General features: G+C 35.2%; 1 protein-coding gene across 3 annotated transcripts in view; it reads left to right on the top strand.

Annotated features, from left to right (window-relative positions):
* The window catches only part of STXBP4 (syntaxin binding protein 4), a 223,244-nt gene extending 208,669 nt beyond the window's left edge, over positions 1-14,575 (top strand). For all 3 annotated transcript variants that reach the window (XM_074223680.1, XM_074223679.1, XM_074223681.1), the window contains one exon: positions 8,363-14,575. In XM_074223680.1, coding sequence (XP_074079781.1) covers positions 8,363-8,477 — 115 coding nt within the window. In that variant the 3' untranslated portion in view covers positions 8,478-14,575. The remainder of the gene's footprint in view (positions 1-8,362) is intronic.
* Positions 14,576-16,005: the final 1,430 nt, after the last annotated feature.

Genomic DNA, 16,005 nt, shown 5'->3' with positions numbered 1-16,005 from the left:
TGAAATGATCAACTATGGTGGATGAAGCTCCTCTCAGCAGTACAATGATCAAGGACTATCCTGAGACACCTGTTATGGAAAATGGCATCCACATCCAGAGAAAAACTATGAAGTCTGAATGCAAAGCAAAGCATACTATGTTCACTCTAAAATTTCTTTTATGCTTTTTTTCTTATGTTTTTTTCTATTTTAATTCTAATTCCTTTTTCTATATATGGTTAATATGGAAAACATGATTGTACATGTACATTTACCAGACTGTTCATTTCCATGGGAAGGGGTGGAGGGAAGGGGAAGGTGGTGGAAAATTTGTGGAACTCAAAAACTTGCAAATGGATGAATATTGTAAATTACCTTTGCATGTAATTGGAAAAAATAAAATTAAGTAAAACACAAAGGTTAGGGTATGCATCCTACTCATATTTCTAGGCCTAGGGCTTAGTTCAGTAAAGTCCAAAAAATTCCTCCAAAATGCCCTTTAATATAGCGGGGGAAACCGTGGAGATCTGAAAACTTGGAATTGAAACCTGGCTCTGCCTATTAACTAGCCCTGTAACCTTTGACAGGTGACTTCTCTAGTCAGCTGTTTTTCTCATCTGTAAAGTGTGTGTTGGACTAGAAGATATCTGAATTTCCTTCTACCTCTAAACGCCATGACTTTTATGATCCTCAAACTTTCAAAACAAATCATCCCATCCTTTCCAATGATTGGTCCATATTACCTTTACAAATGATATACTGCAAGACCTGAAAAGTGTGTCCATGATATACATTTCTACCTCGACATAATTTAAGCTTTATTTTTACCAGTAGATTACTAAGTGATAACCAAAGCAAATTGGAGTTTGAGAGTAGTTTATGTTTTTGGTTTTATCTTTTCTTTTTTTTTAATCAAATTGACAAAAGATTTATTTGTTTTATTGTTTTTTCTTCATAAAAACCAACTCAGTTTTATTTATTAGTTCAATAGTTTTCTTACTTTCTCTTTTATTAATTTCTCCTTTGATTTTCAGAATTTCTAATTTGGTATTTAACTGAGGATTTTTAACTCTTTCTCTAGCTTTTTTAGTGGCATTCCCAACTCACTGATCTCTTCTCTCTTTATTTTATTCATATATGCATTTAGAGATATAATATTTCCCTAATAACTGCTTTGACTGCATCCCACAAGTTTTGGGTTGATCCACGAATTCTTTAAAATTTGTTGTTTGATCCACTCATTCTTTAAAATTAAGTTATTTAGTTTCCAATTAATTTTAGATCTTTCCATGGCCCTTTATTGCATGTGATTTTTATTGCATCATGATCTGAAAACAATGTATTTAATATTTCTGCTTTTCTGCACTGGATTATGAGGTTGTATAGGTGCCATATGCCACAGGAAAAAAGGTATATTCCTTTCTATCTCCATTTAATTTTCTACAGAGGTCTATTATATCTAGCTTTTCTGATATTCTATTCATCTCCTTAACATATTTCTTGTTTATTTTATAGTTAGATTTATCTAATTCTTAGAGAGGGAGATTGAGGTCCCCCACCTCATGCTGTCCATGTTTTCCTGTAACTCATTTGGCTTCTCCTCTTAAGGATTTGGATACTATACTTCTTGGTACATATGTTTAGTATGAAATTACTTCACTGTCTGTGGTAACTTTTAGAAGGATGTCATTTCCTTCCTTATTCCTTTTAATAAGATCTATTTTTGCTTTGTCTGAGATAAGGATTGCTACCCTTGTTGCTTTTTTCACTTCAGCTGAAGCATAATATAATCTGCACCAGCCTTTTACCTTTACTCTGTATTTCTCTAATTCAAATGTTTTTTATAAGCAACATATTGTAGGATTCTGTTTTTAATCCACTCTGTTCCCTGCTTCCATTTTATAGGGGAGTTCATCCCATTCATATTCACAGTTATAATTACTAACTCTTCATTACTCTCCTTACTACCTTCCCTCCATTTGTACTTCCCCTCCCTTCACCTTATCCCTCCTCACCAGTAGTTTGCTTCTGAATAACTCTGCCTCAATCTGTACCCCCCCTTCCTATCAGCCTCCCCTCTCTTTTCTTCCCTCTTTCCCTTTCCCCTTCTTCCTTCCCTCCCCTCCTAATATTTGGAGGATAAGATAAACTTCTAAACCCAACTGAGTGTATGTGTTATTCCTTTTTTAATCTATACCCTTCATTTTTTTTTTATCATGGCCTTCAGATAGTCCAATTATTCTTATTATCTCCTGGATCTATTTTCCAGGTCAGATGTTTTACCAGTAAGATATTTTACATTTTCTTCTCTTCTTTTCAACAGATTCCTGTTTTCTTATGAAATTTTTAGCTTCCATTACTCCTATACTATTTCTCAAGGTGGTAATTTCTTCATTTAGCTTTTGCATCTCCTTTTCCATTTGGTCAATTTTATTTTTAAAAAAAGCTGTTATCTTTTTCCAATTACCCAATTATATTTTTTTAGGGTTTTTTTTTTTGCAAGGCAATGGGGTTAAGTGGCTTGCCCAAGGCCACCCAGCTAGGTAATTAAGTGTCTGAGGGTGGATTTGAACTCAGGTACTGCTGACTCTAGGGCCAGTGCCTGCCACCTAGCTGCCCTGCCCAGTTGTATTTTTAAAGGATTTGTTTTCTTCAGTCACTTTTGTTCTCTTGCATTTCTTTTCCCGATTTTTCCATTTGATTTTTAAAATTATTTCTGAATTCTTTTAAGAAGTCTTTCTGGGCTTCAGACCAATTCATATTCTCCTCCATAGTTTCACATGTAGCATCCCTTCTGCTCTCCTTTTCTGAGCTTGTGTTTTGCCCATCCTCATCTCCAAGGTAACTTTCAATGGAACCTGGTTTTCTCTGGCCTGTCTTCATTTTGAGTTTTGTTACCTCTCCCTAGGTTCTTGTATTGGGGGAGGGGCTTGCTTGCCTGCCTTTGTTGTTGAGACCCCTAGAGGCTTACTTGGCCAGGGCTTGGCCTAGGGGTTGTTCAGTGGAAACCTGAGGCACATTCTCACTCTCCCTCTCCTGCTCTCACTCTCTCACCCTCTCTTTCTCTGGGTCCTCTGTGCTGAGGATGTCAACTGTCTACTCCCTATAGTGGAAACACCTGGGGCTATCTCATGGCTGTCCACTGGCAGCCCAATTACCCAGCTGCCCCAACTGGAAATTCCAGAGGTTCTCTTGGAGTGGGGCAGATGAAGTGGGAACACCTGGGGCTATGTCTGAGCTGTTTGCTCAGGACCACCAGAGGCTCTCCCTCTGGATCTACCCTCAGCTCTGGAGAACTCAACTACCCTGAGCTATTCAGAAAGGTAGAACACCAGGGGCCACATCCAGGCTGTTTACACCAGAAGACCAGGCCCTCCTCCCCTGCAGGAATGCCAGAGGCTGTCCAGTCCAGCCACCCCAGCTGAATGTGGGCCCTGGGGACCCTTGCTGGAGTTTCCCACACCACAGTCAAGTCCTAACTCTAAAGCCTCTGCTTCCACAGCCGAGGATCTTTCTCGGGTTAGTCCCCACACACACACACACACACACCCTTCACCCTGCCGCCCCTGTGCTGGGGCACTGCTCTCCACCCTGGGCTTCCCCAGGACAACTCTCCGGAATAAGATTCACTCAGATCTTTGGTGTGTTCTGTCACCCCAGAATCTGATATGAAGTTTGATTAATGCCACTTGTGAGGGACACTCAGGAGGAAAATCAGAAGAATTCACTGATCCTAGTTTCCACCATCTTGGCTGGAATCTATCTTCTTTCCTTATGTTGTTGCTTTTAAATTAGTACAAAGGACTGTATTAAGAGAACAAGCAGATAAAACTGATTGTTTTGGACATTTCATTTAAATATTTCAAAGAACTAAGGGGTATCATCACTCAGATAAAAAATATTGGGTAAGTCTAATTATTTATAAATGAAATTCTCAGTCAATCATTGTTCAGATTCTAATCTTTCATCCATGTACTTTTTCTCCTTAGCAGACTTGGTTTGAGATTTTGAAAAATAACCAATTTTAATTATTAGAAAATTAAAGATTATTATATTTCAGTTTAAAAATATTCTTCAAGTGTCTACATTCACAAACAGGCACTTCATTTGTCCCTCAGTTAAAGTAACTATTTCTTCATCTTCTGTGTGACTCAGGTTTTTATTTTATTAATCTCCTTTTAACTAACCAGGGAACAACTTGGGAAGGAAGGAAATGAACCTAATTTAAACTAAAAATGTCCTTTTTGATGTTTTTTTTAAACTGTTGATAGAAATTAAACAAAAATTTTAACTAAGAAAAGTCATTACATCCAACTTGTTTACTTTTTAGTTTGAAATACCTTTTCATTCTATAATGGTATCTGATATTTCTTATGTTATATAGAGATAGTACAGTGTCTGTGAGCTCTGGGTGCAGAGTCAGGAAGACTTGATTTCAAATTCCACCTCAGATATTATGTCTGTCACTTTGGGAAAATTTTACTTTCTGTAAAATAGGCATAATAATAGCACCTACCTCACAGAGTTGTGAAATTCAAATGAAATAACCTATCTATAGTATTTTGCAAACTTTAAAAGCACTACATAAACACAAAGGTTAATGAATGGATATATGATGTGGTGAGCTTTAAAAACCTATATAAGAGTTAACTAGTTATAGCATTTTTTAAAAGGCAGCTTTCATGTTTTTTGTAAGGCTTGATAAGAAAAGTTAATGTGTACAGGCCTGGAGTGTTAAAGTACCATTAGTTTCCATTAAAAAAAATGTTTCCTATTAAAATAGTTTGAAAAGTTATTAACAACATGGCTGTCAATCAATAGAATCATAATTCACTGTGTCACAATAAGAAAGATGTTATAATTCCTCATTATAAAGGTCTCTTGCCCTTTCAAGTTGTCCCTTAATACCTGGGTAGCTTTGATTAGATCACACACTATGAAAGTGTTGATGACATCCCTCCCCGAAAGTTGATCTCCCATTTGTTCCTTAAAATTAGAAAAGAACATACTCTTAGCTCTCATATTAAAGACCAGCTCATAGATACAGGTAGCCATGAGCAAATAATTTGGAATATATTCAAAGGGTAAACTGCCTTTCTGCATCCAATTTTAGAACTGGTTAAAAGAGCTTGATCTTACACAATCCAGGGTTCTTAATTCTTAGCCTCAACTTCTTTGAATTACAACTTTTAGAAATTAGATCTTTCAGTAGGATTATATTTTTAGAGGCCCATATGACAATTGCAGTAGGCATCTCCAAATGATTTTACTGCTTCTCTGCACTTCTGTTTTATAAGACAGGAACAAGGTCTTTTGTGACAAAACCTTGGGAATCCAAGCTTTCTGTCTTTCCTCCTCTTTGGTGAATTATGTTCTGAAGTACACCCAGCCATCATTTAGAACTGAGGGAGAAATGCTATAGTATGAAGAATCTCTGTGTGATGTAGAAGAAAGAGAAGATTAAGCATGACATCGTCATCATCATCATAGATAGCATTTAAATAAGCTCAAGTCATTTAACCTCTGTCTGCCTCAGTTTCCTCCATCTATATAATTGACTTATCACCTAAGTCCCAGGATTGTTGTGAGGATCAGAAAGGATGACATTTATAGTGCTTTGCAAATCTTAAAGTGCTGCCACTGCCACCATTGTTGTTTACGTTCTTTTTCTTCTCTTCCTCTTCCTCCCCCTCATTCTATTCCTTCTCCTTTCCTTCCCTACTCTATCCAGGTGTATCACAGGTGTTTACTTGTTTTCCTTTTCTCTGATTTTCAGTTTTGTGAAATAGTAACTACACATAATTTTCTATCATCATCCTCTGAAATGTTTTCTAAAAGTTGCTTGTATTCACTTAGCATTTCCCTTGGCTGCCATGTCTTATGCTTGGCAAGATCAAGTGTTTGCTGCCTGAGTCAGTTCTGTGCCCATTTGTCCCTGCACCCTGTTGTAGTAACTGTTTTACAGTGAGTAAACTTCATTAGACAATGATAGTAGTCAGTGTCTTTACTTTTCTCTGTTTCCTCTGTTTTTTGTTTTTTGGGGTTTTTTTTAGGTTTTTGCAAGGCAAATGAGGTTAAGTGGCTTGCCCAAGGCCACACAGCTAGGTAATTATTAAGTGTTTGAGACCGGATTTGAACCCAGTTACTCCTGACTCCAAGGCCGGTGCTTTATCCACTATGCCACCTAGCCACCCCCATTTTCATATTTTCTAACAATTTGTTGTAAATTTTTCCCTAATTGTTATAGACTCCTAACTTTATTGTTAATAATGTCATTTCCTGTTTGATAGGATATAGTTAAATAATTTTCATTGTTCACTGTGTATATCTACCATCTTCCAATATACTTTTTGAAGAATATTTCTGATATGTCTTCATAAAGTTTCCTATTCAAATCTAAATCTTCACTCTTTAATTTTTACAAAATCACATACCACATTTTCCAACATATTTCTTCCCTTTCAACCTCTCTTCCTACCTTCATGATGAAGTACTAAGTATCAAAGCACATGTTGACTTTGGAGAACCCCATCAAGTTCTTCATAGAAATTCTCTACTTCAGAAAATGTAGCTTCTAATTGGCAATTATTTTCTTTTTAGTTGTGCTTATTATGAACACCCTACAATGTGGCATTCAATTATAGACCTTTCCAACCAAGAAGCTTCAAAGGTTATCTAGGTCATCCTCCTCATTTAATAAATGAGGAAACCAATACCAAGGAACTTGGTCACTTGACTAAGATCACAGTCCATCAGAGGCAGGATTATAATACAGATCCTCCAACTCCAGTCAGACTTCTTCCCCCTGCCCCTTCCATGCTACATCCCAATTTCAATAAATGAAAGTCAACAAGTACTTAATAAGCACCAGGTGATAAAATCATTGCATAGCCAAATTCCTATTATCCTAAAAATCTCACTGAGAGCTTTGATTTTCTCATCTGTAAAGAGAAAATGACAACACCTATTACTGCCTGCCTTAAGGGAATATTTTGAGGAAAACCTTTTATAAACTTAAAAACAATATAAAAATGTCATTATTATAGGGGGAAATGGCATGAGATATCTACTTTATATCTTTGCCCTCTGGGGTGGCACAAAGAGCAAGGGAAAAAATGTACCTTTTTGTATAAAACTTAAAATGTCAAATTCACTGAAAAAAAAAAATCTTTGTACTAAAAAGGTATGATTCTTGGTAAATTTAAGAAGCACTAGATTGACTCATGTCTAGGAAAGAGAAGGTTTTAGGTCAAAGAGATTTTCCTATGTTATCATATATATGTGTGTGTGTGTGTGTGTGTGTGTGTGTGTGTGTGTGTGTGTGTGTATTTTCTTTTTAAGTATCTTATTGACTTTTTTTACATCTCAATCACTTTGCAAAGGTGCCCTCCTACCATTTCCATCCAATTTCTCTTGGTTATGAAAAATTTGGAACATTCTTTCCTGTGATTATTATGGCTTCCATTTCATCTGAGAATTACCAGTTCATAACTACTAACCATTTATCTAATAAGGAATACTTATTTTTTGTATTTTGTCAATTCTCCGTAAATCCTTGACATAAGAGCTTTTTAGAGATAATTGCTATGAAGATTTTTTTTAACCACTTATCTACTTCTCATTTCAACTGCATTGATTATATTTGTGCAAAAGTGTTTCAATTATATGTAGTCAACGAAGTATAGTTTATCTTCTAAGATCACCTCTATATCTCATTTAATTATATCTCATTTAGTTTAGAGCACTTCCTCTACTCATCATTGTGCAAAAAGTCACCTTCCATTCTACTCTAATTTATTTGTTATTTAGATGTATTTAATATAACATTTTATTTATATCTCTTTATTATTTATTGTTATATAGTCATAAATTATTCTAAATATATTTAGGTTATGAATACAGTTAGAGCTTATTATGGTTTCTTTATAAGATGTGCTAGTTTCTACCAGAATACTTCCCACTTTTCCCAGAAGCTTTTGTCATTCCTCCCCCTAACAACTGGCAACCTTGGTTTAAAAAACTCTAGATAATTAATGATATTCAATTATTCCTTTGTTCTTTCCTACTTTATATCAAAGATAGCTGACCAATACTAAAGAGTCTTAATGGTTACTACCTCCTAGCATAATTTGAAGGTCTTGCAATTTTGGGTCTTCTTCATTCTGGCTTTAAAAAAAATTATATTGTTTGACATTCTCAGCCTTTAATTTCCCAAGATGAATTTCATCATTTTTCAGATATATTTCCAAGTAAGGATTGTCACTTGTGAATCTTTTCTAAGGGAGTCCACAGTGGAGAATCAACTTCACTTTTAACATCATCTCTATGAATGGTTAAGATAATTATCTGAAAAATTCTTACTGTTTTCTCTGTTTCTCTTCAGTCATGTAACACAGACTACATCATGGATCCATCCTGTGACGAGTGCACTGAACTTGTCCTGCTTGGAGGAGAATGAAGAAGATTGCCCCAGAGACCCTCCCAACCAAAAAAGCTGATAGTTTCTAATGGAGAAGGGAGTTACAGAATAGAGAGGCATCATTTTCAGAATAGCTTGAGTTAAAACAATTGACATCCAACATGCACATGGGACAAACTTTGCCATTTGCACAAATGTAAAATAGGAGGCAATGAATTTATTCTGTTTGTTTTAACCAAATATTCCATGTACATTTCCTATTGAGTTCATTTCAACACATACCTATAGGATATGCTGATATGCTAATCATCTTTTAAAAAATAATAATCTATTCAAATTTTTCTGTATGATAAGGAATTCAGTCTTTGCAAAAATTTTATGAGCAATTATTTCTTGTTTGGATATAAGCTATGATAAATTTGAAAGTGATTTATATTTAAATATGAAAAATGAAAAATATATAAATGTTTTCATATTTTCATTGAAATGCAATTTGATAATACATTAATTCTTTTTTTTAATACATTAATTCTTTAAATTTATGTCTCATCATAATTTTTGGTCCAAGTTGCTTTGGTTGCTCTCCAGAAGTGAGGAAGCATCTGAAATAACTAAGGAGTTCACAAAACAGCATTCCTTTATGGAATGTTGTATGTGTGTGTGTGTGTGTGTGTGTGTGTATGAGAATCATCCATGTTCTCTGTATAATTCTCCTTTCTTGAAGCATCTTTATATCTATTAGGTGCCATCTGTGTTCATTCTTTTTCTTTCTACTTCCCCTTTCTTCTATTTCTCTACTAGGCAGAAGAAAATTTCATGAAATTCCTTCTAGCACCTGAGGCCAAAACTTCCCACTGAAAACTGAATATTCAGTCAGGAAAGTAATGTTAAAGTGACCTTTCAGTTTGTCAGTTTGTCAGGTTTGTCAGTTTGGTGCAAGTAGAAAGAGAACTTGCCAGTCAAACATACTGTATGACCATTATGGTCTCATTACCTACACAAGACTCAGTATTGGCCTCTTGGTTTTCTACCACTTACTTATGTTTGTATCCATTTATTCAATAGTTGTGTTTTATTGAGAGGCAGCACGGAATGGTGGACAGAGAGTGGCCTCCTAATCTGGAAGACCTGGACTTATATCCCACCTCTGACTATTGACTGTGAGACCCTTAACCTCTCAGCACCCTCAAGCAACTTTTTAAGACTTGAGATTGCAGAAAAACTTCCCTTGACATTAGGAGAGCAAGTTCCTCATGAGGACTTTGTTACTTTTATGAAATCACAATTTTAAGTGCCTAATATTTTTATAACTATTCATTAGACTTTATTTTATTATAACAATAGCTCCTAGAATAACCCTAAAAGTATTGGGCTGCTTGACTCTAAGCTCCAAACCATTCCTTCCTAACACACTAAGATAAAAGGAAATAACATATACTCACACAAGGTCAGATGAAAAAGATAGGTAATAACTTAGGTGTGTAACCTGCTTTGTTTTTTGTTGTTGTTTTTAGTTTTTTCAAGGCAATGGGGTTTAGTGGCTTGCCCAAGGCCACACAGCTAGGTAATTATTAAGTGTCTGAGGTCGGGTTTGAACTCAGGTACTCCTGACTCCAGAGCCGGTGCTCTATCCACTGTGCCATCTAGCCACCCCCTGCTTTGTTTTTAAACCAATTTATTGTGATACAGGATTCAGTCCTTGAAGGTTTAAAAGGAATCTGGGTATACAACACAATAAAGCCTGGTTTCCAGCCTGTCTTCTAATAACCAGAACTCTATTAAATTTGCATGCAGTAAAATGATAATTGATAGGGGCAGCTAGGTGGCATAGTGGATAGAGCACCGGCCTTGGAGTCAGGAGTACCTGGGTTCAAATCGGTCTCAGACACTTAATAATTACCTAGCTGTGTGGCCTTGGGCAAGCTACTTAACTCTATTTGCCTTGCAAAAACCTAAAAAACAATGATAATTGATGATCATAATTAAGGTTCTGAGGTGCCACATCTATGGTCCCCATCAACAAGTCAGATCAATAAAATTTTCTTAGCACCTACTGCATTCTAAGTTCTGTGCTCTGGGGATACAAAAAAAAAAAAAGGTAAAAGAAGCAAAAGAATCATTCCTGCTCCCAAGGAACTCATAGTCTTAATGAGGGAGGCAACAGGTGACACTACAAATAATTGAATAAGCATTTATTAAGGGCATACTAGTTGCCAGGCAATGTTCAAAGAGCCGAGAATAGAGATAAGAAAGAAAAAAGACAGTCCCTTCTCTCAGGAAGCTCATGGGGTGGGGACATGAACAACTAAGTACATATAAGATGTACATAGAATAAATTGGAGAGGAAAAGAATCATTAAGTCATGAGGGATAGTAATAAAAAGATTTATATGGTTTTAGTATTAGGTGTGGTTTAGTTTTTGCCTAATTCTTTGAAAATTGTGATAATTGCTTGTATAGAAAATATTTATCCAAATAGTTGGAATTGGCAAAGATACTGAAGTGGCTTACAGTTTCCTTCTCCAACTCATTTTACAGATGAGAAAACTGAGGTAAAGAGAGTTGTGTCTTTTCCAGGGTCACTCAGCTAGTGTGTGAGGCTGTATTTGAACTCAGGAAGTGTACCACCTAGCACAGGTATAAACAGAGATGTGATATAAACAGATAGAGATGTAGTTATAAATAAAAACATACATAGATGTATGTATATAGATGTAAACATAGATATGGATGTAAATATGAAGATAGATATAGATAATTCACTGTGACCAACAAGTTGATGAAAATCAGATGCAGTAAACTGCTGGGACCATACTTAAGGCCTTTCTAGTCTGGTGGGACTCTGCCAGCTTGGCTTTTAAGAACTCAATATTTGGGAAAGGAAGAGCCAAGACTGGAGAGAAGCCAGGAAGTTGCTTGAGCTTTCCCCCTTTTCCCTCGGAAACATTAAATCAAGTCTCTAAAAGAATTCTAGAGTTACAGAATCCAGAAAAAAGATGAAGTGAAACAATTTTCCAGCCTAAGATCACTTATGAAAACTTCAGGAAAGGTTTATTCCACTTCCATAAAAAGGAGAGCAGATCCCATGTCAGGCAATGTCTGGGGCAAGGCTTTTAGTGACAACACAGATCAGCAGCTGAGACCCCAGAGTCCTGGCTGGGCAGGCCAGCTGTGAGGCATCTGGCCCCAGCAGCAGGCACACTGCCAGTCCCAGGGCACAATAGGCCACCCTAGTGCAAGGGACAAACTGCCAACCCCAGAGGCCCCAACACAAAAAGTTGACCAGACCCCTGGCTCCCAGTGCAAGAAACTTGGGACAGTACCCTCTCTTTCCCAGAAAAAGAATTCAATTTTTTTTAAATGAGAAAAAGCAAAAGAGAACCTTTATCATAAAAGGCTACAGGGAAGATCAAAACAAACTCAGAAAAGGACAACAATGTCAAAAGACCTTCATGTGAAGACAAAAAGAGGACTATAAATTGGACTCAAACTCCAAAGGTTCCATTGGAAGAGCTCAAAAAGAGGTAGAGGGAAAATTGGGAATAAAAATGAGAATTATACAAGAAAATCATGAAAAAAAAAGAGTCAACAGCTTAGAAAAGGAAGCACAAAAAAAAACCTGACCAAGAATACAATTCTTTAAAATATAGAATCGACCAAATTGGAAAAGAAAAAATCCACTGAAGTGAATAACTCCTTTAAAAGTAGAATTGTTCAAATGAAAAAGGAGATACAAAAGCTAACTGAAGAAGATAATACATTAAAAATTAGAATCTGGGAAGGGGAAACTATTGACAATAAGATCAAAATATCAGTCAAAACTTAAAAAATGAAAAAAACAGAAGAAAATATAAAATGCCTCATTGGAAAAATAGCTGACCTAGAAAATATATCGAAAAAATATCATTTAAGAATTATTGGTCTACCTGAAAGAAACAAAAAAGCTGATCAACATCTTTTGAGAACTCATCAAGGAAAAATACCCTAATATCCTAGAATCAGAGCATAAAAAATCATGAAAGAATTCATTAGTCACCTCTTGAAAGAGATCCCAAAATGAAAACCTCAAGTAAAATGCTGTAGCCAAATTCCAGAACTATCAGATCAAGGAGAAATTACTGCAAGCAGCCAGAAATAAATAATTAAAATATCAAGGAACCCCAGTCAGAATTAGACAGGATTTAGTAGCTTCTATATTAAAAGGATTAGAGGGCTTAGAATATAATATTCCAAAAGACAAAGGAACTTGGGTTACAATGAAGAACCAACTACCCAGAAAATTGAAAATAATCTTTCAGGGGAAATTATAGACATTAAATGAAATAGGGGACTTTCAAACATTCCTGATGAAAAGACCAGAGCCAACAAAAAAATTCAGTCTTCAAATGCAAGATTCAGAGAAACATAAAAAGCTAACTGGGAAAGGAGACAACAAACAAAGTGTTCTATAAGGTTAAAACTGTTCATATCCCTACATGGGAAGGTAATACTTGCAATACTTAAAAACTGTTTCCCTATTAGGGCAATTAGAAGGCATGTACTTAGAGGGTGTTGGTATAAGTTGACTTTGATATGGTGATAAATAAAGGTTTAAAAAAGGATTGTACTGGAAGTAGGGGGAATTATATCACATGGAAAGTCATGAAAGATATGTTGTAGTAGAGGAAAAGAAGGGAGAAGTTGAGCATTATTTGAACCTTACTCTCATCATTTTGTGCTTAAAGAGGGAATAACATACATACTCAGCTAGGTAAAAAATTAACTGTCACCCTATAAGGCAGTAAGAGGGGAAGGGGAAAAGAAAAAGGGAGGGCTAATAGAAGTAAGGACAGGTTGAGGGAGCTGATAATAAGAAGGAAAACATTGGTGAGGAAGTACAGGATGAAAGAAGAGACAAGTATAAATGGGGAAAATGGAATAGAGGAAAATACAGTTAATAATCGTAACTGAAAGTGAATGGAATGAACTCACCTATAAAATGGAAGCAGAAAGCAGAGTGGATTAAAAACCAGAACCCTATAATATATTGTTTACAAGAAACACATTTGAAGCAAAGAGATAAACAGAGAGTAAAGGTAAAAACTGGAGCAGAAAATATGCTTCAGCTGAAGTCAAAAAAATCAGGGATAACAATCCTGATCTCAGGCAAAACAAATGCAAAAATAGATCTAATTAAAAAAGACAAGGAAAGAAACTTCATCTTACTAAAAATGTTTGTCCATTTTTTTTTTGGCAAGGCAATGGGGTTAAGTGGCTTGCTCAAGGCCACACAGCTAGGTAATTATTAAGTGTCTGAGGCCAGATTTGAACCCAGGTACTCCTGACTCCAAGGCCAGTGCTTTATCCACTATGCCACCTAGCCGCCCCTTGTCCTTCATTCTTGAAGAAGAAGACATCAGGGAGGTGATGCGATGACAAGCTTAAGAACTGGATTTGAGTGATGGGATGTTATACTAAGTCACCAGTCTCACTTTCTCTTTCAGAGTTATCTGGAGATAGCCCTAGATGCCAGGCAATCAGGGTTAAGTGACTTGTCTAAGATCACAAAGCTAGTAAGTTGGCAAGCTTCTGAGAATGAATTTGAACCCCTGTCACTCTGGCTCCAAGGTCAGAACATTATCCACTGTGCCACCTAGCTACCACAAACAATGAAGTAATATTAATATTAAACACATGAACTAAGTGATATAGCACCCAAATTCTTAGAGTCAAAGTTAAGTGAGTTATAGGAGGAAATAACAAAACTATACTGATGGGAGACCTCAACCTCCCCATCTCAGAACTAGATAAACATAACCACGGTATAAACAAGAAAAGTTAAGGAAGTGAATAGAATTTTAGAAAAGTTAGATATGATCAATCTCTGGAGAAAATTAAATGGGAAAGAATAAACATGAAAGAAGTTGAGGCGAATGGAATTTTTAAAAAGTTAAATATGATAAATATCTGGAAAAAATTGAATGAGGATGGAAAGGAATATACCTTCTCAGTGGCATAAGGCACCTTCACAAAAATTGACAATGTATTAAGGCATATAAACCTCACAACCAAATGCAGAAAGGCAGAAATAGTAAATACATCCTTTACAGATCATGGTGCAATAAAAATTATACATTACAAAAAGCCAAGAAAGGTCGGAACGAACATTAATTAGAAACTAAATAATCCTAAAGAATGAGTGGGGGGCAGCTAGGTGACGTAGTGGATAAAGCACTGGCCCTGGAGTCAGGAGTACCAGGGTTCAAATCCGGTCTCAGACACTTAATAATTACCTAGCTGCATATGGCCTTGAGCAAGCCACTTACCATTTGCCTTGCAAAAACCTAAAAAAAAAAAAAAAAGAATGAGTGGAACAAACAACAAATCAAAGAAATAATTCCACCGAAGAGAATAACAATAATGAGACAGCATACCAAGATTTATAGAAAGTGGCCAAAAAGTACTTAGTAAAAATGTTATGATCTCAATGCTTATGTGAATAAAACAGAAAGAGCAAACCAATGAATTAAACAAATTTTAAAACCCCCAATTAAACGTCAAATTAAAAATTCTGAAACTCAAAGGAGAGATTAATAAAATTGAAAGTTAGAAAATTATTGAACAATAAGTAAAACAAAGAGCTATTTTATGGGAAAATCAATAAAATAGATAAACATTTAGTTAATTTGATTTTTAAAAAAACCCAAATTACCAGTATCAAAAATGAAAAGGGTGAATCCACCACCAATGAAAAGAGAATTAAAGCATTAATTTGAAACTATTTTGCCCAAATGTATACCAATAAATCTGACATCTTAAGTGAAATGGATGAATATTTACAAAAAAAATAAATTTCTCCGTTTTAACAGTAGAGGAAATAAAATACTTAAATAATCCCATGTTAGGAAAAGATAATTGATTAAGCCATAAATGAATTCCCTAAGAAAACAATCTCCATGGCTAGATGGATTTACAAATGAATTCTACCAAGCATTTAACAAACAATTACAATATTATTTATATAAACTATTTGGGAAAATATGTGAAGAAGAAATTCTATCAAATTCCTTTTATGATAAAAATATGGTATTAATACATAAACCAAGAAGAATTAAAACAGAGAAAGAAAATCATAGATCAATTTCCCTAATGAATATTGATGTGAAAAATTTTAAATATTAACAAAAAGATTGCAATTTATCACCAGATAATACACTATGAACAGGTAGTATTTATACCAGAAATACAAGGCTGCTATGAAACTAGTTGTACAATTGACCATATCAAATAACAAAATCAGCAGAAATCATATGATCATCTCAATAGATGCAGAAAAAGCTTTGTACAGAATATAGTACACATTCTTATTTAAAAAACTAGAGAGTAAAGGAATAAATGGTACTTTCCTTAAAATGATACATAGTATCTATCTAAAACCATCAGCATGCATTATCTATAATGAAAATAAGCTACAAGCCTTTCCAATAAGATCAAAATTGAAATTAGGATGCCCATTATTACTCAATATTGTACTAAAAATGTTAGCTTTAGCAATAAGATATGGAAAAGAAATGGAAAGAATTAGAATAGGCAATGAGGAAACAAAACTATTACTCTTTGCAGATGATA

This window comes from Macrotis lagotis, chromosome 2 (assembly GCF_037893015.1).
Source record: "Macrotis lagotis isolate mMagLag1 chromosome 2, bilby.v1.9.chrom.fasta, whole genome shotgun sequence".
Classification (NCBI taxonomy): Eukaryota; Metazoa; Chordata; class Mammalia; order Peramelemorphia; family Peramelidae; genus Macrotis; species Macrotis lagotis.
This window is presented reverse-complemented; position numbering and strand designations above follow the sequence as displayed.